We start from the raw sequence: 24,204 nt of genomic DNA, 5'->3' as shown, positions 1-24,204 counted from the left end.
GTGTGGCAAACGGCTGAGGGATGGAGAATGTGTGGGCCAGAAGAGCCTTGCTCACTGCCAGCAGCACAAGCAGCCTCCTGTCGGAAGTCCTGAGCACCTGACAGTAGGGAGGGGGTGTGAGCTCTTCACCCTACGGGAAACCCCACACTGTGACACTGTGTTCCATGGTGGCGTTGTGGGAGCGTGGTGGCACCAAGACAACAGGGCAGCCACAACCAATCAGAGGATGTGTGGCAAGGGGTGGGATGGAGAAGTGTGGGCCAGAAGAGCCTTGCTCACTGCCAGCAGCACCATGGTGCTGAAGAACTACAAGGAGAAGCGGAGGGGTGTTGCCACACCATGCACTCATGGGTGACCTCCACTCAACGGTGGCCACACTGCCCTGGTTGCCTGTGCTAACCCCCATGTCACCCCTGCAAGAGGTAGGGCAGGAGGTGGTCCAGCAGGGCTGAGTGGATCTGAAGTGCCTTTGACAGGTTCCCCAATAGCCTTTCAATGTACCCTTGCCCCTCCTCCAAACCCCTTGCGAACAACCCCTCCATGTGCCCAGCAGCCACCACAACAGACATTGCCAGCCTGAATTGACCAAAATATGGCCATCCAAGGCAAACACTGGTGGTAGCACTTTTACAGTGGTCTGCTCATGCTGAAATAAGGAAGCCAGTCAGGCTTCATGACCCTGGAAAGTCTGAGACACTTATCAGGTCCATTACAGGGATCGGCATCTCTGGAAATAAGTGTCTGGTGGAACCTTGAATGACCTCATTCAAGGTGCCTGCCATCACCACCACTCGCCCCAAAGCCAGCCAGGGATATGTCAGGGCACCCTGCATATTCTTCATGTTCTTAGTGTACTGTTACCTTGGGGACCATATTTCTCTCCAGGGGCATCTTCCAAATGGGGCAGAGATCCAACACACCAGCTGGGTAGATACCAGTAGGCCCTTCCAGGGTGTCAGCTTCTTCTGCAGTAAGGGTGCTTACTGTGTTTGGGCTCAGTGACTGGAATCACACCTGTTGCATTCAAGGCAAAGCCTAGTACTGTTACTCTACTTGTGGTTTCCAAGACACACACAATATGACAATAACAAGGCAGGATACAAGAGCATGGTCTACAAACCAGTCTTGAAGTCAGAGAAACAAAGGTCCAGGGCTGGAGAACCAATGCAGGATACAAAGTCTAGGGTTCTAGCTGTAAGGACAGAGTACAAGGTAGCAAGTCATGGAAGCGCTCTGTTCGCTAAGTGGGTCATATAAGAGGGGTGTGGTGAGCAAATGTGCTTCCACACTGAGCCTTGCTCAGTGTCCTTTTCTCTGTCTCCTTTTGCTGACTCATCCCTCAAGGCCCAGATGTTGCTTCTTTCTGGTTGATTCATCTTCCTCCAGGTGTAGGTCCTTCTCATTACCTAACAGCTTATTTATTTATTTTGGTAAATTAATATTCCGCCCTTTCCCAAACGGGCTCAGGGTGGATCACATCCAAGTAAAACCAGTCAAATACAATAAAACCAATAAAATGCAATTAAAAGCAAAATAACATAACACAGTACTATCAGTCCAGATCCTGTAAAGATTTCTCCAGGAATTAACATTGATTGCTGCTGTGCAATTAGGTGAGTGCTCTGTCTTCTCTCTGTAGCTGTCAAGTGCTCCTTCCTTCTTCTATGCTCTGTTGGTTTAGGGGACCCCAACAGAGACTGAGGCCATGTCCTCTGTATCCTTTCTTTCTCCTGCCAGAATGAGCAGCCTGGCCATGATTGGGAAGTGTTCTGATGTTTCCCCCATTGGGTATGCTTCTTGGCCCAGCTGCTCAGGTGGGTATTTCACAGGTGCAGGGCCTGACTCGTCCAATTCCTCCTCCTCTGAGGATATGGCAGCTGGCTGACCCATGACAACACCTCTCCCTGTTGGGTTGGCTCCTGCAGAATGAACTAGCACAAAAGAGTTTTCATGACTAGCTCCAATGGCTTCTGGATGGCCACCTGGTGTTGCCATAGCAGTCGTCATGGAGTTTACATGGCAGCCCCTGCAGTACATAAATTATTTTATTATTATTTATTATTTTAATGATTATTTATTAGATTTAAAAACCGTCCTTCCCCAGAGGTCTCAGACAGTGCACAATATCAATTAGATGCTGTGACTGCCCCCCCAAAGGTCTTGTGCCATCCTGAACCCTATCACATGTGTTATGCTCTTTTAATAACTACCAGCATTAGAAGAGATGACCTCAGAAGCTGCTTCAGGGGACCCCAGTCCTGCAAAGAAATGGGTTCTGAGAATATTGAATTCTGATTGGGGAAGGCACTGCTAACTGCAGTGACAGTCATTCCATTACACAGCTGGCAGCCATGCCCCCCTTCCCCCGCAGCTGTTCCAGTCTGGCCTCACACACCAGACCCCTTTTGGCTGGGGGTAGAACTCCTGTAGGATCCAGAGTGGGAGGTCCAGAGTCAGGGATGCTACTGTACAGAGTGGCTGCTAGGGTCCAGACTGGGGGGCACCATTGATAGGGTAACTGGCTGCCAGTGCAGGTGCCCATGGAAGGAAAGGGTGATGGGGTCAGATGTCTTGCTTAACTGTCACTGCATAGCTCGTCCTTTGGTCCCTTGGGGGATGGATTACCTGTTCTGGGTAGAAACTGGGAGAGGAGGGGATGGAGTACCTATTTGGGGTAGAAACTGGGAGAGGAGGGGATGGAGTACCTATTTGGGGTAGAAACTGGGAGAGGTCAGCCACAAAGTGTGAACTTTGCTCTTCCTAATGACGTTTTTTGCCAGGTACTTGCCCAGTGGTGGTAAGTGCCCTCTCTGTACTTTTCCTGCCTCACTCTAAGTTCACAAGGCAGGGAGCTGACAGATGGCACTCCATGCTGCACTCCCTACCTCACAAGTTTTGGAGGGGAGTGACTGGCTGGAAGAATTTGTTGGGTCAGGAGGCATGATTAGGTGCTGAAGCGGGGGTCAGGGCAGTGCAAGGGAGAGTGGTGATTGATCATGCTCTTAGTTGGCATCCTAAGCTGGTTGGGATCTTGTAGGCATGGCCAGAGCAGTGTGGGGAAAAATAATTTTGATATACAATCTGAACCATGGGCTACACTACCATTTTTGGTGGTGCAACTCTGTGCTTGTTTCAGGGGACATTCCCACACAGAAAGTGCTTAGGGAGCCTCCTAAATGTGGCCATGCCCCCAGAAACATCCACAGAGACACTGGCTCAGGGGACTACACCTGAATTGTGCCGGTGCAATGGAGAGGTTGTGCCAGTGTAACTGGTCCTTACACTGGTATATCTTGAATTTACACCAGCATAAGGGTCAGTCAGCTCTCTGAGCTGATCTGCGGCCCCCCCCCCCCCGATTGTGCTGTTACTTTATTATTATTTATTTGGAAGATTTCCACAGTGCTTCTCCAGTAAATTGGCTCAACACAGCTTTTAAAACAAAAAAACCCCAACAACCATAAAATACCATAAAGGTTATTAACTGTCACGACCCGGACCTTCAGGTAGAGACGGGCGGCTGCTGTTGCCCTGGCAATCGGCCAGGATGCTGGCAGCCGGCTACGGTGCTTTCAAGGAGCAGCACAAGCGTTATCTAGCAGTCCTAATTAGTCCCTACCATAAATCAGTCCAGCCGAAGGGAGAAGCAGGGCGCGTCGTCACAGGAATGCAGTGGGTCAAAAGCCAGAGGAAGCAAGCCGAATATATTCAAAGTACCTAAGCCAGTCCACAGAGCAAAAGCAGAGTCCAGTTCCAAGTCCAAGATTCAAGCCGGGTCAGGAGCAAACGGGTTCTCTCAGCAGGCAAGAGGGTGCAGGGCGTGGTCACGTCCGAGGAGGATCATTCGTTGCCAGCACAGTTTGCCCTACGGCCAGGGCTACAGATATACTGTGCTGGCTTGTTAACTCGTTAGTACTCCGGGCTTAGATCTCTCCTCCCACGCATGCGTGCTTCTTTCCGTCTGTCTTTGAACTCCTGCCGTCTCCTTTCACGGAGCCGGCTCACAGGTGGCGGGGATTCAGGAGGTGATGCACTAGGGCCCGGTGTGGCCTGATCAGTTTCAGGAGGGGATGAGCTACGGGCCTGGTGTGGCCTGATCAGTTTCAGGTGGCTCCTGCTCTGGGTTAGCAAGGGCTGGGTCTGGTGCAGGCATGACATTAACAATGAATAAACCCCTCGTTAACTATTAGGGGGGCAACAGTCTAATGCAGCTATCCCTCTGGTATATACAGAAATTCTGTATCCAGAATTTCTGTATCCATAGAGCCAGTTTGGTATCCATAGAATTTCTGTATCCATAGAGCCAGTAGTGATCAAGTGTGTGGACTCTTATCTGGGAAAACCGGGGATGATTCCCCACTCCTCCACTTGCGCCTGCTGGAATGGCCTTGGGTTGGCCATAGCTATCGCAAAGGTTGTCCTTGAAAGGGCAGCTGCTGTGAGAGCCCTCTCAGCCCCACCCACCTCACAGGGTGTCTGTTGTGGGGGGAGAAGATAAAGGAGATTGTAAGCTGCTCTGAGTTTCTGATTCATAAGAACATAAGAGAAGCCATGTTGGATCAGGCCAATGGCCCATCCAGTCCAACACTCTGTATCACACAGTGGCCAAAATACACACACACACTGTGGCTAATACCACTGATGGACCTCTGCTCCATATTTTTATCCAATCCACTCTTGAAGCTGGCTATGCTTGTAGCCACAACCACCTCCTGTGGCAGTGAATTCCACATGTTAATCACCCTTTGGGTGAAGAAGTACTTCCTTTTATCAGTTTTAACCTGACTGCTCAGCAATTTCATTGAATGCCCACGAGTTCTTGTATTGTGAGAAAGGGAGAAAAGGACTTCTTCTACTTTCTCCATCCCATGGATTCAGAGAGAAGGGCGGGGTATAAATCTGCAATTCTTCTTCTTCTCCCTCCAAGGTATCCAGGTGTATATTTACACTGAATTCATGGGGGATTTTCCCCCCTCAGCTACGACAATGCAAACACTATTCTATTAATATACTATAGAAGTAGCACTGAATTCACTTCAGAATATCTTTATTGATGTGCTTTTGGTCTCTTTTCACCAGGTCTATTTCTTTTTCATGAAGACCATTTATTGTTTTCTTGATGAATTGTTTGCTCTCCTGAGATAGTTTTTTCTACTGTGGGAACTTTATGAATGATTCAGAAGACCTAGACCTTTTCCAGGCTAGGAGAATATTAATAATAAGAACCACATATAGGCAGTACCTATAGCTTGGCATTCCTTTATTGGCAAAACATCACCCAGGGCAGCAGCTAGAGTTGCCAGCCTCCAGGTGGCACCTGGAGATCCTGCTATTACAATTGATTGCCAGATGACCAAGTTCAGTTTTGCTGGAGAAAATGGCTGCTTTGGAGGATGGACTCAATGGTACCTCCCCAAACCCCACCTTCCCCAAGCTCCACTCCCCAAATTCCCAAGTATTTCCCAACCCAGAGCTGACATCCCTAGCTACAACCACACATTGCTGCATATTGTGCTGTCACTGCACTATAGAACTAACATTCTTGCTGTGATCTGCTCACATCTCTGAATTTTTGCTTTCATTTGTATAGGTCAATCTCTATTCATTTCTATTGTTTCCACTTAGATCTCTGTAAGAAATATTTATCTTCTTAAAAATGAAAGATGGGAAGTCACTGAAATGAGTAGATTACCGGCAGAGGTTGTGTCAGGTTGTTAGTTCACTTTACCACAATAGTCAGGGTTTTTTTTGTAGCAGGAACTCCTTTGCATATTAGGCCACACACCCCTGATGTAGCCAATCCTTCAAGAGCTTACAGTAGGGACTGAGAGAAGAGCCCTGTAAGCACTTGGAGGACTGGCTACATCAGGGGTGTGTGGTCTAATATGCAAAGATGTTCCTGCTACAAAAAAAGCCCTAGTAATTGCTAACCTTTTAAAAGCCTTAAAAAAAACCTGGATAGTTAAATTGTTACAAATCAACTCGGAAACTCCATCTAGTCCAGAAAGTCACAGCTTAGCTTTTCACAGGAGCTAGATGGAACACATATATTGCTCCCATTCTGTTGACATTCCACTGGGTGTCCATTTGTTACTGGACTCAATTTAAGGTATTGGCTATCACATAAAAAGCCTTGTATGGTCTTTTCTCCTCTCTCTGTGTTACATCACTCTGTGTTACATTCACTCAAATCAGCAGTGGCTTTTGCAGATGAAAATGGGAACAGTTGCCTGTGCTCAAGTTTTGTCCATCGTGGCTCCTGCCTTGTGGAATGACCTGCCTAAGGATGTCAGGAAAGCTCCCAATCTCCTGACTTTTCCAAAAACTACACAAAACTGAACTTCTCAAGAAGGCTTTTCTGCACAGGTAACAGGGTTGCATTGCATAAAATTATTTTACAAATGTGCTTGGATAAATGATTAGGGACTGCACTGCTATATTTAGCTTATTGTGAATGAGATCTTATTTATGTAATTTCTGTTCTCTTTAATGTGTAATGTTTTGATTATCTCTGTGGGATCCATCTCTTACAATTCCGCAGGGCTTGTAAGACGGAGCTCTTCCACCAAGCCTTTGACTGTTAAATCCAATATTTGCCTAGAAAGATTGATCTGGTCACTGGTGATGGGGTGACTTTGGATCCTTCAATCTCTCTCTCAGCTTGACTTTTCTTCACAGGGTTGTCCAGACGGGAAATAGTATCATGCCCTTATACTAATATTTTATACTTTTCTCTACACACCTGCATTATTACAAAGAATACAGTGAGTACATGTTGGTAAAATCCTAGCCTGTCTCATAAAATGTCCCATTTTGGCAAGTCAGCAATGCATTTAAAAGGAACAATTAACCAGAGGTGGCTTATTTGTTTAGACAGAGAGTTGCTGATTTTCTAGCTGTTTATTCTATAAAAGCTATTCTATAATTGACAGACTATATTTAGATAGTCATAATGAGAATAATAATAAAGTACAAACATCTAGTTATAACATAGTCTTTTATCACACACTGAGATGTCATCTAGCTGCTGTTTAAATCATATCATGTAATCAAAGAGTTATATTTTCAGACATCTACCCTCCTTTGCCACTTGGTGGTGCCAAGCTGTTGCACTCATGGGAAGAATTTTGGCATCGATTGAGACTGCATATTTACACACTATTTTTTCACTTCTCTGTGTTTAGGAAGCAATAGACACCCCTCAGTTAAAGTCTATGATCATTTTTAAACGGAGGTGTTTTTTTCTCATTTGTATTATCCTAAAACTATGAATGAGAGAGACACACACAAGTTAACGTCTTGTGTGAAAACACCTGAAAATCTAGTTACAAATCTCTTAAGAAACAGGTCTCTTTTTTTTACTGCTGTATATGTTTACTTCCCCCAGATTTTTCCACTGGTCAGAATCTTTTTGCAGTTTAACTGTGTGCTTTTTATGAGTTGTAACCGATGGTGGTTTATAGAATTCAAGATTAAATTTTATTTTAATGACCTGCCTGTGGGTTGCTTTTTTAGTAAAGCAAGCAAGTTGCCAGTGAGTCTACTTTCAGGAACTGAGATCAGGCCTCATTCTTATAGCAAAAGAAGCCTTCTCATGAAAGATCCCTCCCCCCTCCCCTGCCCCATGATGGTAGAGTCTGCAAGATGTCGTCAGTACTTGCCTGCAAGACTGAGAAAGAAGTTCTCTGGAAAAAAGCAAACTGGCTCCAATTAACTGATAAGGGTCAAAGTCATGGTAAAAGAATTAAACTAGTTCCTGAAACTTCCCATTTCCAAATTGACTTCCAAAAGTTTATTTTTTTTCTTCTGAATGGTGATTATTATTGCTGGAGGAGAAAATAGCTCAAACAGGTGCAGCAGGCCATACATATCAATGTATAAAAATGGCATTCGTCTAATGAAACTTTGTATTAACCACCATCTTTGAAGTACAAGGACGGTCCGTGCTTCCAGAATTCCCTCCTTTCACCTGGTTGATAGAGAAGGTATCTAGAACATTCACCAGCTATAAATGTATATGTCTGGATATGTTTGAAATATTGTAAACTTTCTCAATAAAGAAGCTTTATTAGAATTTGGGTACATAATCTGAATTTGTATAGATTGATTATGCCAGTGCATTATCTCACATTATTGATGTGATTTTCACTGTAATTTTTGCTCCACATATACTTTCAATTTCATTGTAACTTCCTGTCACTTTTGTTGATTGAATGCTGAGAATTATTATTAATGCTACCAGTGCTGGCCACTAGAGGATTCCTTTGTTTATTTACACTCCACTTTTCTCTCCAGTGAGCACCCACAGTAGCTTACATCATTCTTCTCTCCTCCATTTTCTCCTCAGAACAATGTCCTGAAATAATACATTCAAGCCTAGTGTACCACTCCAGTGTTCTCAGATCATATGGGAAGTTGGCAATAAAATTCTTGAGTTACCCACAGGAAGGAATTGATCCCTCTTTATAGTGATTGACTATATCCCCCATTGTCTGCCAATATCCAAAGGGGAACTGTTGAGAGAGCCAGTTTGGTGTAGTGGTTAAGTGTGGAGACTCTTATATGGGACAACCTGGTTTGAATCTCCACTCCTCCACTTACAGCTGCTGGAATGGTCTTGGGTTAGCCATAGCTATCACTGGAGTTGTCCTTGAAAGGGCAGCTGCTGTGAGAGCCCTCTCAGCCCCACCCACCTCACAGGGTGGAAGGTGAAGATATAGGAGATTGTAAGCTGCTGAGCCTCTAATTCAGAGAGAAGGGCAGGGTATAAATCTGCAGTCATCATTGTTGTGATCCTGGTGGCCACTGGCCATGGTGACTGAGAGGAGCATCCATATAGAGAAGCAGTATAACTAGTGTTGTCAACCTCCAGGTGTGGCCTGGAATTCTTCTGGAATTACAACTGATCTTCAGAGTACTGAGAGCAGCACCCCTGAAGAAAACAGCAGCTTCAGAGGGCAAACTTATAGTACATTGTAGATTCTAAGTGAAACCCTTCCCCAAATGCCCTCCTCTACCAGCCCCACCCCCAAATCTCCAAGAATATCTCAGGCCAGAGTTCATCCCTAAAGCCTCTGACCGCCAGTGCTGGGAAGCAACGACAGAGGAGGGCCTTAGCTTCTATGTTCTGTTTATCCTTCAAGGCAACTGGCTGGCCTCTCTGTGAAACAGGATGCTGGACTAGATGGACCACTGCTCTGATCAAGCAGGCTCTGCTTATATTCTTACCTTCTTATGGCTGTAGGTGCTAACTGAAGTGAAATTAACAAATAAAAGATCCCCTGCTCCAGGTATGGTCACTTGCTATAGCAATATATCAACATTAATGCAACCCTTTAAAAATGCAGAAGCTGTCTGGAGAGGTTAGGAAAAAAAAGTAAATGATTAGGAAGAGGGGTGGGAAAATGTTTGGATGTGGGCAGCACCTAGAAAAGTCCTGCAAACATTACAAAGTCCACAAAACTTGCTTTGTGTGCATTATTCTTTATGTAAACATCAGTATAAAGGTGCTGGGGGGGGGGGCGGAAACCCTTAGGGTTGCCAAGTCCAATTCAAGAAATATCTGGGGACTTTGGGGGTGGAGCCAGGAGACTTTGGGGGTGGAGCCAGGAGACATTGGGGTGGAGCCAAGATCAAGGCTGTGACAAGCATAATTGAACTCCAAAGGGAGTTCTGGCCATCACATTTAAAGGGACGGCACACCTTTTCAATTCCTTCCATAGGAAATGATGAAGGATAGGGGCACCTTCTTTTGGGGCTCATAGAATTGGACCCCCTGGTCCAATCTTTTTGAAACTTGGGGTGTATTTTGGGGAGAGGCACTAGATGCTATACTGAAAATTTGATGCCTCTATCCCAAAAAACAGCCTCCCCCCAGAGCCCCAGATACCCACGAATCAATTCTCCATGATTTTCTATGGGAATAACTCTCCCTAGGGAATAATAGAGTTCTCAGAAGAAATTTCCCTCCCCTTCCCCTGCTTTCTGACGGCCCTGAAGCGGGGAGAAGGCCTCCAAACTGGGGGATCCCCCGCCTCCACCTGGGGATTGGCAACCCTACTCTACAGTCAAGTGTTGATGGTGGCTCAGGTTCCTGCACTCTAAAAGAACCTACAATGTTGTGTTTTGCCAGTGCAAAGAAAAAAGAAAAAAAAGCATGAAATCTGAGTTTTAAAGAATGGTGCTTTGTTGTTAACCAAAATAAAGATTTGTCATATGGATATTCTAGAAGTAGCTCTTCATCATACCACTGCAAAAGTCAAATAGTCTTTTACTCTTAGCATTTGTTTAAACTCGCTTGCCGTTTCTCTCTTACTGCAATATGAAGCATCATTCCCTCAGCAGTATCAGATTTGAGCTCCAAAGCTTCATTTCCACCTCTTTTCAAGAAAAATCTACTTGTGCCCAAATTCCATGCTGGGAATTATTAGGAAGGGAATTGAAAACAAATCAGCCAGTATCATAATGCCCCTGTATAAATCAATGGTGCAGTCTCATTTGGAATACTGTGTGCAATTCTGGTCACCACACCTCAAAAAGGATATTATAGCATTGGAAAAAGTGCAGAAAAGGGCAACTAGAATGATTAAAGGTTTTGAACACTTTCCCTATGAAGAAAGGTTAAAACACTTGGGGCTCTTTATCTTGGAGAAATGTCGACTGTGGGGTGACATGATAGAGGTTTACAAGATTATGCATGGGATGGAGAAGGTAGAGAAAGAAGTCCTTTTCTCCCTTTCTCACAATACAAGAACTCGTGGGCATTCAATGAAATTGCTGAGCAGTCGGGTTAGAACGGATAAAAGGAGGTACTTCTTCACCCAAAGGGTGATTAACATGTGGAATTCACTGCCACAGGAGGTGGTGGCGGCTACAAGCATAGCCAGCTTCAAGAGGGGGTTAGATAAAAATATGGAGCAGAGGTCCATCAGAGGCTATTAGCCACAGTGTGTGTGTGTGTATATATAATTTTTTTTGGCCACTGAGTGACACAGAGTGTTGGACTGGATGGGCCATTGGCCTGATCCAACATGGCTTCTCTTATGTTCTTATAATGCAAATCCTCCTCCCAAAACAGCATGTTAAAAAAGACAGGCATTCTTAACACACTGTGTTTTATGGATTTTAATTTTTGTACTAGATTTTAATATTTGTAAGTAGCCAATATTTGCTGAAAATAATGGCACTAATATTATAAAAAATATACTCACTGGTGTTTACCCTTGGTTAAGTAGCTCACTGCCCAGAGACACGGCTGATCATACCACCTTATTCTTCACATTATATGGTGTTGTTATTACTTATATCTATGCAAATGTTACCATGCCCACACAACAAACACATGAATATTATGTTCAGATCAACAAGGAGAATTAGCTTTGCATGTTTGTACAAAGCAAAGAAAACCAAGATCTTTTACCTCAAGTGGCAACAGTGAGGAGCAAGTTTTCAGTTGGAAAAGGATGGCAGAGATCTGATTTTAAAAGGGATACAAAATTTATTCAGAGAGTTGGTACGGTAGTGTGTGTGTGTTTGTGTGTGTGTGTGTGTGTGCAGGGGGAAATAACCTTAAGCAAATACTAGAAGTACTAAATCAAAAACACAGACACATTTGTTATCTTATTAAATATAGCAACAAATAGCAGAACTGCTCCAAAGTGGAACAAGGGATACTCTTTGGGCTAAAGGTGTACATGTGGTTTGGAAAATAAGAGAGGGACAGATCAAGAGGGAAAGCAAAGACTACCTGCCGTATTCTGCAAAGAAATCCAATGGAAGAAGGAGGGATCCAATGTATGTGTTGAGAGCAGACTCTTCGGCTCGCTTTCGGCCGCGTCTGGAGGGGGCGGGGCTTCAACGCTTGTATTGAAGCCTCCGCTCCCCGTCTCGGCAGTCCTCTCAGCGTGTTTGGGCTGCAGGGAGCGTGCTTGCACGCTGTTTCTGAACGGGGAGGTGATTAGGCCGGGAGGCTGGTGCGTCGGTGGATCACAGCAGCGGGAAGCAAGGAGCGTTGTGGGACGTCCAGTTCTGTGGCTCACTTTTCCCTTTGCCTCCACCATCCCCTTATCTCATTTGACTTCAGAGGCAGAGCGGGCGACGCCGCTGCGCTGCAGCCTCTTCTCCACTTCAGTGTAGATGGGCTCAAAAGCAACCGGACTTGCAGATCGCCCCCCTTCCCCCTCCTCCCGCTTCCATTTGGGGGGGGGGCGGGGGAAGGAGCTGGAAATCCAGAAGACTCCCGCCAGGGCAGGAGGATTGGGATGCCTAGAAACCCTTGAAATACTCAGGAAAACACTCTGTGTATTGGTGTGGGGGAATACAGTTAAGAAGCTGAACTGCAGCAAACTGCAGAAGGATGTAGCAGACAACTTCCTGCATCTCTCTCTCTCTCTCTAACAGTATTTAATGTCTAATTTTAATTTATTTCTCATAGCACACAAAATGGGAATTACTAAAATATACATTTTCTCTTAATAGTGCCAGTTTGTTTCAAACTCAATTTAATATCAGAGTACACATCCTTCCCTCTTTTCCTTTCATTATTAAAAAGTACAGGTTTTGGGGATGAATGGGACTAGATGAAAAATCTCTCGTGTGTGTGTGTGATAAAAACAGCAGAACGGAAAACTCTGAAACTACGAGGGTAATCTCCTTGCTCCGCAATCCCCATTATGTCTGATCAGAGAGGTCCCATGGGAACTTCTTTCATAATGTTAAAATGAAAATAACCTAATTGTTTCCAGATGTACAATAAATCCCCCCCCCCCAGCCGCCTACTATATATTTAGTTGCCAAATTGCTGAGGAAGTTCGCCATTCCGGGAAGTTCCGGGTAGAGCGAGATTTCTGAGAATTCCGCTTGCGCAGGCCGTGGGTGGGAAATGAGGCAGGACAGGGGCGGGGACAAAACCAAGCTCAGCGGTTGCTATTGCTTGCACTCTCTCCTGTAGCGTTTGATAAAACCGCGGCCGAGAGTAGCATGGCGCTCAGGTGAGAAAGACTTTGACATGGGGAAACAAACTGAATTTGCCCACGGGGTGTTGGTGTGGACTGCGCGTTTTGATGGCAACTTGTCCCAAGCCCTCTCATTCCTGTGTGCCTACTTGTGTTTTCTGAAGCGAGTCCTCTTGCGGTAGTTTGCTTCTCGGAAATAGGCTAGTAGCTAGACTAGTGGCAAACGGCTGGGACTTCCGATTTTTTTTTTCTCCAGCCCCTCCCGTCCCCCAAATAACAGAAACTGGTTTAGAGCAGACATACAGAAGTAGAAAGTTCAGGAGGGAGGGGCGGGGCGGGGCGGAGAAAACCTGCTATGTTTAAGCAATCCAGATGAATCCCTATCGTGTTTGCTTTGCTGCCCCCCCCCCCCCGTTTAGGAGCTTAAAGGTACTTGGGGAAAAGGTTTTTTTTTTTTTTTAAGAAAGAAAAGTGGGACATGCATGGGAAGGAAGACTTAAACCTCTCCCTTACTTTCACTTCTGATCACCCTTCCTTTTTTGGCTGCGGCTAAAGACTTAACACTCTAACCAGGCTGGTCCGACCTCCGAAGCTAAGCAGGGTCGGCCCTGGTTATAGTATCTGTGATGGGAGACCCACAAGCAACACCAGGGCCTCTAGGCAGAGGCAGGTAATGACAAAGCGTCTCTGAGCATCTCTTGCCTCAAAAAGCCTGTTACCAACCTCCAGGTGGGGCCTGGAGATCTCCTGCTTTTACAACTGGGCTTCAGTCTATGGAGATCATCCCTGGAGAAAATGGCTCCTGCGGAGGGTGATCTCTATGGCATTGTATCTTGCTGAAGTTTGTGGCCTGTCCATTCCCTGCCCTTTCCAGGCTCCACCCCTAAAATCCCTAGGTATTTCCCAGTCTGGAGCTGGCAACCCTACTTAAAAACCCAATGGGGTCATCATAAATCAGCTGTGACTTGATGGTAACAACAAAGCTGCCAATCTGCACGATGGGGCCTAGAGATCCCCAGGAATTACAGCTGATCTCCAGGCAATAGGGATCAGTTCCTCTGGACAAAATAGTTGCTTTGGAGAATAGCATTATACCCTGCTGAGCTCTCTCGTCTCCTAAAACTCCAATCTCAAATCTGCATGAATCTCACAACTCCCACTTGATTACCCTAAGTATACCCTTGGAGCTAGGATTGCAAACTCTGGGTTTGGAAATTGCTGAAGATTTGAAGTGAAATGTGATGGTGGTGGTTGGGCTTGGAGAGGGAAAGGAACTTAGTGGGCTTTAATTCCATGGGATCTACCCTCCTACCAGCCATTTTCTCCAGGGCAATTGATCTCTATACTCTGGAGATCTGTTGAAATTCCAGAAGATCTTCAGGTCTCATGTAATTTGCAGAACTCCAGCATCCTGTATAATTTGGCCCAGACATGCACTATTTAGCACACCCACCCAGTCTGTGAATTTTTTGGTGTATGTACATACCTGCATGGCCAGGTATGGTGACACTGATGTAAGCAAGATACAAAGTAGCTGTGGTACTACATGGAAGTCCTTTTCTTTGCTTGGGATAATAGGAACAAATGGCTACTCAGACCAGGCCAATCCAGCCTTTACAACTGTTTTCTATCTGTGAGACCTACTACTGCAATCAGGTCACTAAAATCTGACCTTACATGCAATATTTATATAAATAATAACTTTATAAAGGAGTTCACATAATCATCTGCTACTTTCATCCCAGTTCCAGCAAGTCCACATGTGGAAAAGGCTGATACTTGGCATATGGATGGGGAAGGCGGCCAAATAAATGCTCACAATGTTTGGTTCATTGTAGATGTCTACCATAATGAAAAGAATAAGTGTATAACAAGGTGGTGGTGGGGAGTTATTGTTTGAATCCAGGCTTGGCTGCATTTAAACTTTGAAGTGATCAAATTTTCTCTAGTGGTAAATGTCTTCAAAATCACACAAAATCTCTTTGGATGGAGGGTGGGGCTATCAATGGCTACTAGCCATAATGGTTACTCATCATAATGGATACCTACTCGTCCAGTACCAGAAGCAGTATGCTTTCTTAAATGATTTTCTGGGGAGCATGTGCAAGAGGATGTCATTGCAGCCATCCTGTCTGTGGCCTTCCCAGAGGCAGTTTGGTTTTCCACCGTGTGAAGAGAATGCTGTGCTTGATGGGTCTTTGGTCGGATCCTGCATGGCTCTCCTTACATTCTTGATGATGGGTCCTTATATACAACTTCCTTTGATGTCTTGAACTTTTGTAGAGACTTTCCTTGACCATGGTCAACTGAATAAAGACTTTGCATGTACTAAATATAGTTTTACTAATTTGGACACCTTTGATTGAATCCAATTTTCTCTATCAGGTCATATTTTGTAAGTGTACCATACTTGCCCTTACTTACTGCTGCTCTGTGTATTTCCGCTGATTTATTTATTCATGTAAAGCTTTAACCTAGCAAGATACTGACTTCATTTTCTCTTTCACTTTCTCCTGCCAGTGCCTCCTCGCACCAGAATTTTGGAACTTTCGGTACAATGCCAACACAAGGGACACCTGGTATGAAAACTTAAACCATTATTATCATCAATAATTACTTTAAACAACTGAAATGTTAAATCAACCAAAAGGACATTCAGGCAGAATTGAGTACAGCTTCAACAGTAAAATTTATGGGTTGCTCTCAATATATTAACTGTAAGAAACAGTGTATACAAGACCAAACATGTGTGCTAATTAATCCAGGCTCATTTTCATTCATGCTCACTAAAGTGGATTAGATTCCCCACTATTTAACTCATGCTACATTAAAAGGTAGAAAAAATTTATTATGAAAAATTGACAAAAGCATTCTTGTAACAAATTCCTGTTTGTTTATTCCATTTTTGTTGTTGTTCAGTCACACAGTTAAGTCCGACTCTTTGCGACCCCATGGACCAAGTCATGCCAGGTCCTGCTGTCTTCCACCATCCTCCGATCTCTTCTCAAATTTGTGTTAGTTACATCAGTAACTGTCCAGCCATCTCATCTTTTGCATCCCTTTCTTCTTTTGCCTTCAGTCTTTCCCAGCATCAGGATCTTCTCCAGTGAGTGCTCCCTTCTCATTTGGTGGCCAGAGTATTTGAGTGTCAGCTTTAGCGTCCGACCTTCCAGGGAACAGTCAGCGTTGATTTCTCTTAGGACTGATTTGATATTCTTGCAGTTGAAGGGACTCAAAATTCTTCTCCAGCACCACAGCTCTAAAGTATCTATTCTTCTTCGCTCGGCAATACATTATTACTGGTAATACCATAGCTTTGACTATACGGATTTTTGTTGGCAGGGTGATGTCTCTACTTTTTATTATAGTGCCTAGGTTTGCCATAGCTGTCCTCCCAAGGAGCAAACATCTTTTAATTTCATGGCTACAGTCACCATCTGCAGTGATCCTGGATCCCAGAAATGTGAAGTCTGCCACTACTTCCACGTCTTCCCCCCCTATTTGCCAAGGTGTGATGGGGCTGGATGCCATGATCTTAGTTTTTTTGATGTTGAGTTTCAAGCCTACTTTTGCGCTCTCTTCTTTCACTCTCAACAAGAGGTTCTTTAGGTCCTCTTCACTTTCTGCCATTAGAGTGGTATCATCTGCATATCTGAGGTTGTTGGTATTTTCCCCAGCAATCTTAATTCCAGTTTGTGCTTCATCCAGGCCAGCATTCTGCATGATGTACTCTGCATATAAAATAAATAAGCAGGGTGACAATTTACATCCTTGTCGAACTCCTTTTCCTATTCTAAACTAATCAGTTGTTTCATATTCCGTTCTGACAGTTGCTTCTTAACCCTTATACAGATTTCTCAGGAGACATGTGAGGTGGGCTGGTACTCCCATCTCTTTAAGAACTTGCCACAGTTAGCTGTAATCCACACAATCAAAGGCTTTAGCATAGTCAATGAAGCAGAAGTAGACGCTTTTCTGATACTATTGTGCTTTTTCCATAATCCATCGAATGTTGGCAATTTGTGAGAAAGGGAGAGAAGTTCTTCTTTCTCTACTTTCTCCATCCCATGCATAATCTTGTAAACCTCTATCATGTCACCCCGCAGTCAACGTTTCTCCAAGCTAAAGAGCAACAAGCGTTTTAACCTTTCTTCATAGGGAAAGTGTTCCAAAACTTTAATCATTCTAGTTGCCCTTTTCTGGACTTTTTCCAATTATTATTTCTGGACTTTTTCCTATAATATTCTTTTTCATGTGCAGTGACCAGAATTGCACACAGTATTCCAAATGAGACCGCACCATCGATTTATACAGGGGCATTATGATACTGGCTGATTTGTTTTCAATTCCCTTCCTAATAATACCCAGCATGGCGTTGGCCTTTTTTATTGCAATCGCACACTGTCTTGACATGTTCAGTGAGTTATCTACCACGACCCCAAGATCTCTCTCTTGGTCAGTCTCTGCCAGTTCACAACCCATCAACTTAAATTTGTAGCTGGGATTCCTGGCCCCAATGTGCATTACTTGGCCACATTGAACCTCATCTGCCACGTTGACGCCCACTCACTGAGCCTCAACAGATCCCTTTGGAGTGCCTCACAATCCTCTCTGGTTCTCACCACCCTGAACAATTTAGTGTCATCTGCAAACTTGGCCACTTCACTGCTTACTTCCAACTCCAGATCATTAATGAACGAGTTAAAGAGGATGGGACCCAGTACTGAGCCCTGCGGCACCCCACTGCTTACTGTCCTCCACTGTGAAGACTGCCCATTTATACTCACTCTCTGCTTCCTATTAATTAGCCAGTTTTTGATCCACAAAAGGACTTGTCTTTTTACTCCATGACTTTCGAGCTTACTAAGGAGCCTTTGATGAGGAACTTTATCAAAAGCTTTCTGGAATTCAAGGTAAACAACATTTATTGGGTCCCCTTTGTCCACATGTTTGTTCACCCCCTCAAAGAACTGTAACAGGTTAGTGAGGCAAGATCTTCCCTTACAGAACCCATGCTTCCTCAATAACTTGTGTTCATCAATGTGCCTACTCATTCTGTCCTTGATAATGCTTTCTACCAACTTGCCCGGTATTGAAGTCAGACCTACTGGCCTGTAATTTCCCGGATCTCCTCTGGAACCCTTTTTAAAGATAGGGGTGACATTTGCTATCTTCCAGTCCTCTGGAACCGAGGCAGATTTCAGTGAAAGATTACATATTTTTGTTAGGAGATCCACAAGTTCACCTATGAGTTCTTTCAGAACTCTTGGATGTATGCCATCCGGACCTGGTGACTTATTAGTTTTTAATTTGTCAATCAGTTGTAGGACCTCCTCTCTTGTCACCTCAATTTGACTCGGGTCTTTCAACACCCCTTCCAAAATTAGTGGTTCTGGAGTGGGCAAACACTTCTCATCTTCCACAGTGAAGACTGAGGCAAAAAATGCATTAAGCTTCTCAGCCATTTCCCTATCCTCCTTCAGTAATCCTTTCATCCTTTGGTCATCCAAGGGCCCCACTGCTTCCCTGACTGGTTTCCTGCTTCTAATATATTTGAAGAATTTTTACTGTTGGTCTTTATGTTTTTTGCAATATGCTCTTCATAGTCCCTTTTTGCCTGCCTGATCACAGTCTTGCATTTGATTTGCCACAGCCTGTGTTCCCTTTTATTAATCTCACTTGGACTAGCTTTCCACTGCTTAAAGGAGTCCTTCTTACCTTTTACAGCTTCCATTACTTCGTTTGTTAACCATGCAGGCCTTTTCTTATACCTGTTTGTGCCTTTCCTAACTTGTGGTATATATTTTATCTGAGCTTCTAGGATTTTAGTTTTAAATAGCCTCCAAGCTTCCCCAAGGGTTTTGACTATATTTACCTTTCTTTTCAGTTTCCTCTTCATATGCCTCTCATCTCAGAGAATTTACCCCTTTTAAAGTTAAATGTGGTTGTGCTGGTCTTTTGTGGCAACTCCCTATTTATACAAATGGTGAAATCAATAACGTTGTGGTCCCTGCTTCCAAGCCGTGTGATCACTTTTACATCTCACACCAAGTCTTGGGCATTACTTAGGACCAAATCCAGGATTGCCCCATCCCTGGTAGGTTCTGTGACCATCTGCTCCATAGCACTGTCATTGAGAGCATCTAGAAACTCAATCTCTTTCTCTCGACCTGAAGACATATTGACCCAATCAATCTGCGGGTAGTTAAAATCACCTATTACGACACAGTTTTTACGTTTAGCCGCTATCTTTAATCCTTCCATCCTATTATAATCGTCCTCTATCTTTTGATTTGGTGGGCGATAACAAACTTCCATAGTTAAATTTCCTTTTGGGCCCTCTATTTCGACCCAAAGCATTTCTAGAAGGGAATCTAATTATTTGACTTCCATCTTACTGGACTGTATACCCTCTCTGACATACAGAGCCACCCCACCTCCTACCCTTCCCTCCTTATCCTTCCGATATAACTTATATCCAGGAATCACCGTGTCCCACTGATTCTCCTCATTCCACCAAGCTTCTGAAATTCCCATAATGTCTATGTTTTCTCCCAACACTAAACATTCCAACTCAGCAATTTTACTTTGAACACTTCTAGCATTTGTATACAAACATCTATAATTTCCCAGGCAAGCTAGGCCCGCAACCTTCCTCCTGCCACCTCGAGACTTTGGCAGACAGTCCATACTGTTTGTCACCATCTCAGTGCACAACTCTGATCCATTACCTGGTAGAAAAGTAACAGCTAACCCTTCATCTCTTTGAGATGAGTCCTCCCGAACCAGAGACATTTCATCTCCTGCTGGCTTTCCCCCAAGATTTAGTTTAAAAACTGCTCTGCCACCTTTTTGATTTTAAGCGCCAGCAACTTGGTTCCATCTGGGGACAAGTGGAGACAGTCTCTTTTGTACAGCTCCCACTTGTTCTAGAAAGCATCCCAGAGCCTAACAAACTTAAACCCTTCCTCCCTACACCATCATCTCATCCACACATTGAGACTTCTAATTTGTGCCTGTCTCTCCAGCCTTGCACGTGGAACAGGTAGCGCTTCTGAGAAGGCTACCTTGGAGGTCCTGGCCTTAAGTCTCCTACCTAGCAGCCTAAATTTTTCCTCCAGGACCTCATGACTGCATTTCCCCACATCGTTGGTGCCAACATGCACCACGACCACTGGCTCCTCCCCAGCGCTGTCTATCAGCCTATCTACAACACGCGTTATGTCCGCTACCTTCGCACCAGGCAGGCAAGTCACCATACAGTTAGTACGTGGTTTTGCCACCCAGCTGTCTACTTGCCTAAGGATTGAATCACCAACTACCAACCCCCCCCTCCCTGCCCAGGGATGGTTGCTTGGCGTGAAAGGATACCCGCTCACCAACTGAAGAAGAGGTCCCTTCTGAGGGCGCATTCCCCTTATCCTCAGCACGGTGCCCTGATCCCTCTCGACCCTCATGCTCCCTGTCAGCAATGGGGCTGCCACGTTCAAAGTGGGGCTCATCTAATATGTCCCCAAGAGTCTTCTCCGAGTGCCTAACTGACTGTCTCTGCTTCTGCAGGTCAGTCACCTCGGCCTCAAGGGTACGAACCCATTCCCTGAGTACCAGGAGCTCCTTACATCGAGCACACACCCAAGACTTCTGTCCTGTGGGCAGATAGTCATACATGTGACACTCAGTGCAAAACACTGGAAAGCCCCCAGCCCCCTGCTGGCATTCTACCTTCATGATAGCTTTTTTAAAATATACAGTCTCGTTTTAAATCCTGTTTGTTTATGTGGCTCTCCTTCTGGAGGGTCTACTTACCTTATTGGGAACACAAGGAAAATAGGGATCTGGGTTCCTTGTCCTTACACAGCCCCCAGGCCAAGAGCTACAGGCCAAGAGCCCTTTGGCTCTCGCCAAGAGCCACAGGCCAAGAGCCCTTTAGCTCGTGCCAAAGGCTCGCGCCTCTAGCAAGGCGCAGCTTAATAGTGCAAAGAGGGGCCTCAGTCTGCCCCAGGAACACAGCCACTCCTAATCAATCAGCAACAATCACCTTCAGCCCACTCAAACCAAACAAACAGCAGTTACCCAGCAACCACAAACTCAGAATTTTCAGCAATCACACTGTCACACAAACTCAGAAATTCTCAGCAACTCCCCCAGCTGTTTAGAAAGCCAAACCTCAGCTTTATAGCACTTCTTATCTGCTCTGTCTCAGAGCTCTCTGAAATGTACCTTGAACATTCCTTGGCATTACCCTTCTTTGGGATTGGAATATAAACTGACCTTTTCCAATCCTGTGGCCACTGTTGTGTTTTCCAGATATGCTGACATAATGTGTGCATCACTTTAACAGCATTGTCTTTTAGGACTTTGAAAAGCTCAACTGGGATACCGTCATCTCTGCTCGCTTTGTTGTTAGTAATGCTTTGTAAGGCCCATTTGACTTCACACTCCAGGATGTCTGGTTGAAGATCAGCGATATCACCGTCATTGTTGTCAAGGTCATTGAGATCCTTCTTGTATAATTCTTCTGTGTATTGTTGCCATCTCTTCCTAATCTCTTCTGCTTCTCTTAGGTCCCTGCCATTTTTGTCCTTTATCATGGCCATCTTTGCACGAAACGTTCCCTTGATTTCTCCAATTTTCTTGAAGAGATCTCTTGTCCTTCCCATTCTATTATTTTCCTCTATTGCTTTGTATTGTTTCTTCAGGAAGGCCTCCTTATCTCTCCTTGCTATTCTCTGGAAATCTGCATTCAGTTGGGTGAATCTTTCCTTCTCACCTTTGCCTTTTACTTTCCTTCTTTCCATCGCTATTTGTAAAGCCTCATCAGACAGCCACTTTGCTTTCTTGCATTTTTTTTTTTGGGGGGGGGGGGCGGGATGGTGCTGATTGCTACTTTCTGTACCGTGTCACAAACTTCCATCCATAGTTCTTCAGGCACTCTGTCTATCAGCTCTAGTTCCTTAAACCTATTCTTCACTTCCACTGTATATTCATAAGGGATGTGATCAAGGTCAAACCTGAATGGCCTAATGGCTTCCCCAGTTTTCTTCAGTTTAAGCCTGAATTTTGCAATGAGTAGCTCATGATCTGAGCCGCAGTCAGCTCCAGGTCTTGTTTTTGCTGACTGTAAGGAGCTTCTCGATCTTTGACTGCAGACTATGTAATCAATCTGATTTCTGTGTTGCTCATCAAGTGATGTCCATGTGTAGAGCTGCCTTTTAGCTTGTTGGAAGAGGATGTTTGCTATGACCATCTTGTTCTCTTGACAAAACTCTTATTAGCCTTTGCCTGGCTTCATTTTGTTCTCCAAGGCCAAACTTGTCAGTTACTCCAGTTACCTTTTGACTTCCTACTTTGGCATTCCAGTCCCCTTTGATGAGGACATCTTTTTTTTGGTGTTAGTTCTAGAGGGTGTTGTAGATGTTCATAGAACTGGTCCACTTCAGCCTCTTCTGCATCAGTGGTTGGGGCATAGACTTGGATTACTGTGATATTGAATGGTTTGCCTTGGATATGGACCAAGATCATTCTGTCATTTTTGCGACTGTATCCTGTTACTGCCTTCCTCACTCCCTTGCTAACTATAAAGGCCACACCATTTCTTCTGTGGGTCTTTTGTCTACAGTAATAGATGTAGTGATCCTCTGAATTAAATTCACCCATTCCCGTCCATTTTAGTTCACTGATTCCCAAGATATTGATGTTCAGTCTTGCCATCTCTTGTTTGACTACATCTAGCTTACCTCGATTCATAGATCTTACATTCCACATTCCAATGCAGTATTGTTCTTTGCAGCATCAGACTTTCCTTTCACCATCAGACACATTCACAGCTGAGTGTCCTTTCAGCTTTGGCCCAGCCGCTTCACTCTTTCTGTGGTTACTTGTACTTGCCCTCCGCTCTTCCCCAGTAGCATATTGGGCACCTTCTGACCTGAGGGGCTCATCTTCCAGCGCCATATCTTTTAGCCTTTGTTATTGTCCATGGGGTTTTCTTGGCAAGGAATACTGGAGTGGTTTGCCATTTCCTTCTTCAGTGGATCACATTTAGTCTCGATTCTCAGCTGTGGCCTGTCCATCTTGGGTGGCCCTGCATGGCCCGTGAATTTTACATAATATATATGGGTATTCATCTCATTTACAAAACCAGCCATTCTGTAATATATCTCTTGCAGTTTTCTGGAAAACTGAATGTATAATACCGATCAGTTTGCTGTGATTACTTCCACATGGTGATAATACCCCTGTTATGCAGTTGTTGCTGCTGTGAATGCAAAGGTGTTTGCAGCAGCAATGGCACATCCACACAGGAGGATTCTTTGCACTTTCCTTGCTACTTCTCTCCCACCCTCTGTGACGTCAGAGAACTTTTTGCTAGCTTTTTAAAAAAAGTCAGTAGTTGCTATGTTGCAGTATATATTGCAATATAATAATTATAGATTAAAAACAAGTTGCAGAAAGCTCTCTGGTGGTTGGAGGATGGTAGCCATGAGGGGACAGCGGCAGCAAAATGATGCCTGTGTGTCCAGGAAGTTCAAAACCCAGGCCCTTCACATTCCAGTTGAACTAGGGGCTTTCAGGAAAATGTTCCAAAGAAGGGGAAAGAGAAAAACAGGAGAAACCCTGGAAAATGGATAAATGAAAGACAGCGGTGCCTTTCACATAATGATAGTATTGTGATATACCTCCATTGCTGCTGCAGTTTCTGCTGAAGCATAATGGCAATGGAGCTTTTATTATGGCATCCCTTACTCCAGTATTTCCACATCTAGTAAGTCCAGTAAGAGCAGTTTAGTGTAGTGGTTAAATGCATGGACTCTTATCTGGAGAACCGGGTTTGATTCCCCACTCCTCCACTTGCAGCTTCTGGAATGGCCTTGGGTCAGCCATAGCTCTCGTAGTTGTCCTTGAAAGGGCAGCTTCTGGGAAAGGTCTGTCAGTCTCACTTACCTCACAGGGTGTCTGTTGTGAGGGAAGACGATAAAGGAGATTATAAACTGCTCTGATTCAGAGAGAAGGGCAGGGTATAAATCTAAAGTCTTCTTTCTTTATACATGGCACAATATTTGTTCATAAGTCAGATTTAAGAATGCTCCCTGCCTTGCCAGGGGAACTGTCCATTGTTGGTTGGCTTCTCTGCATTGGCTTCTTTGATGGGCTTTTCTTGCATGTCTGAATTGCATGTTATTACTTGTATGTTGTTCAGAAATACATACTAATGCATACTAATATATAAAGAATATAACTTAAACATTTA

At 44.5% G+C, this 24,204-nt stretch overlaps 1 protein-coding gene across 1 annotated transcript in view; it reads left to right on the top strand.

Annotated features, from left to right (window-relative positions):
- The first annotated feature begins 12,777 nt into the window (after positions 1–12,777).
- LOC132572495 (protein SSUH2 homolog) overlaps positions 12,778–24,204 on the top strand; it is a 50,741-nt gene continuing 39,314 nt past the window's right edge. Inside the window, exons 1-2 of the mRNA XM_060239608.1 lie at positions 12,778–12,989; positions 15,474–15,532. Of these exons, the coding sequence (XP_060095591.1) occupies positions 12,979–12,989; positions 15,474–15,532 (70 nt within the window). The 5' untranslated portion in view covers positions 12,778–12,978. The remainder of the gene's footprint in view (positions 12,990–15,473; positions 15,533–24,204) is intronic.

The sequence above is a fragment of the Heteronotia binoei genome, chromosome 5 (assembly GCF_032191835.1).
Source record: "Heteronotia binoei isolate CCM8104 ecotype False Entrance Well chromosome 5, APGP_CSIRO_Hbin_v1, whole genome shotgun sequence".
Taxonomy (NCBI): domain Eukaryota; kingdom Metazoa; phylum Chordata; class Lepidosauria; order Squamata; family Gekkonidae; genus Heteronotia; species Heteronotia binoei.
The sequence above is the reverse complement of the archived record's forward strand: the minus strand, read 5'-3'. Positions and strand labels throughout refer to the sequence as shown.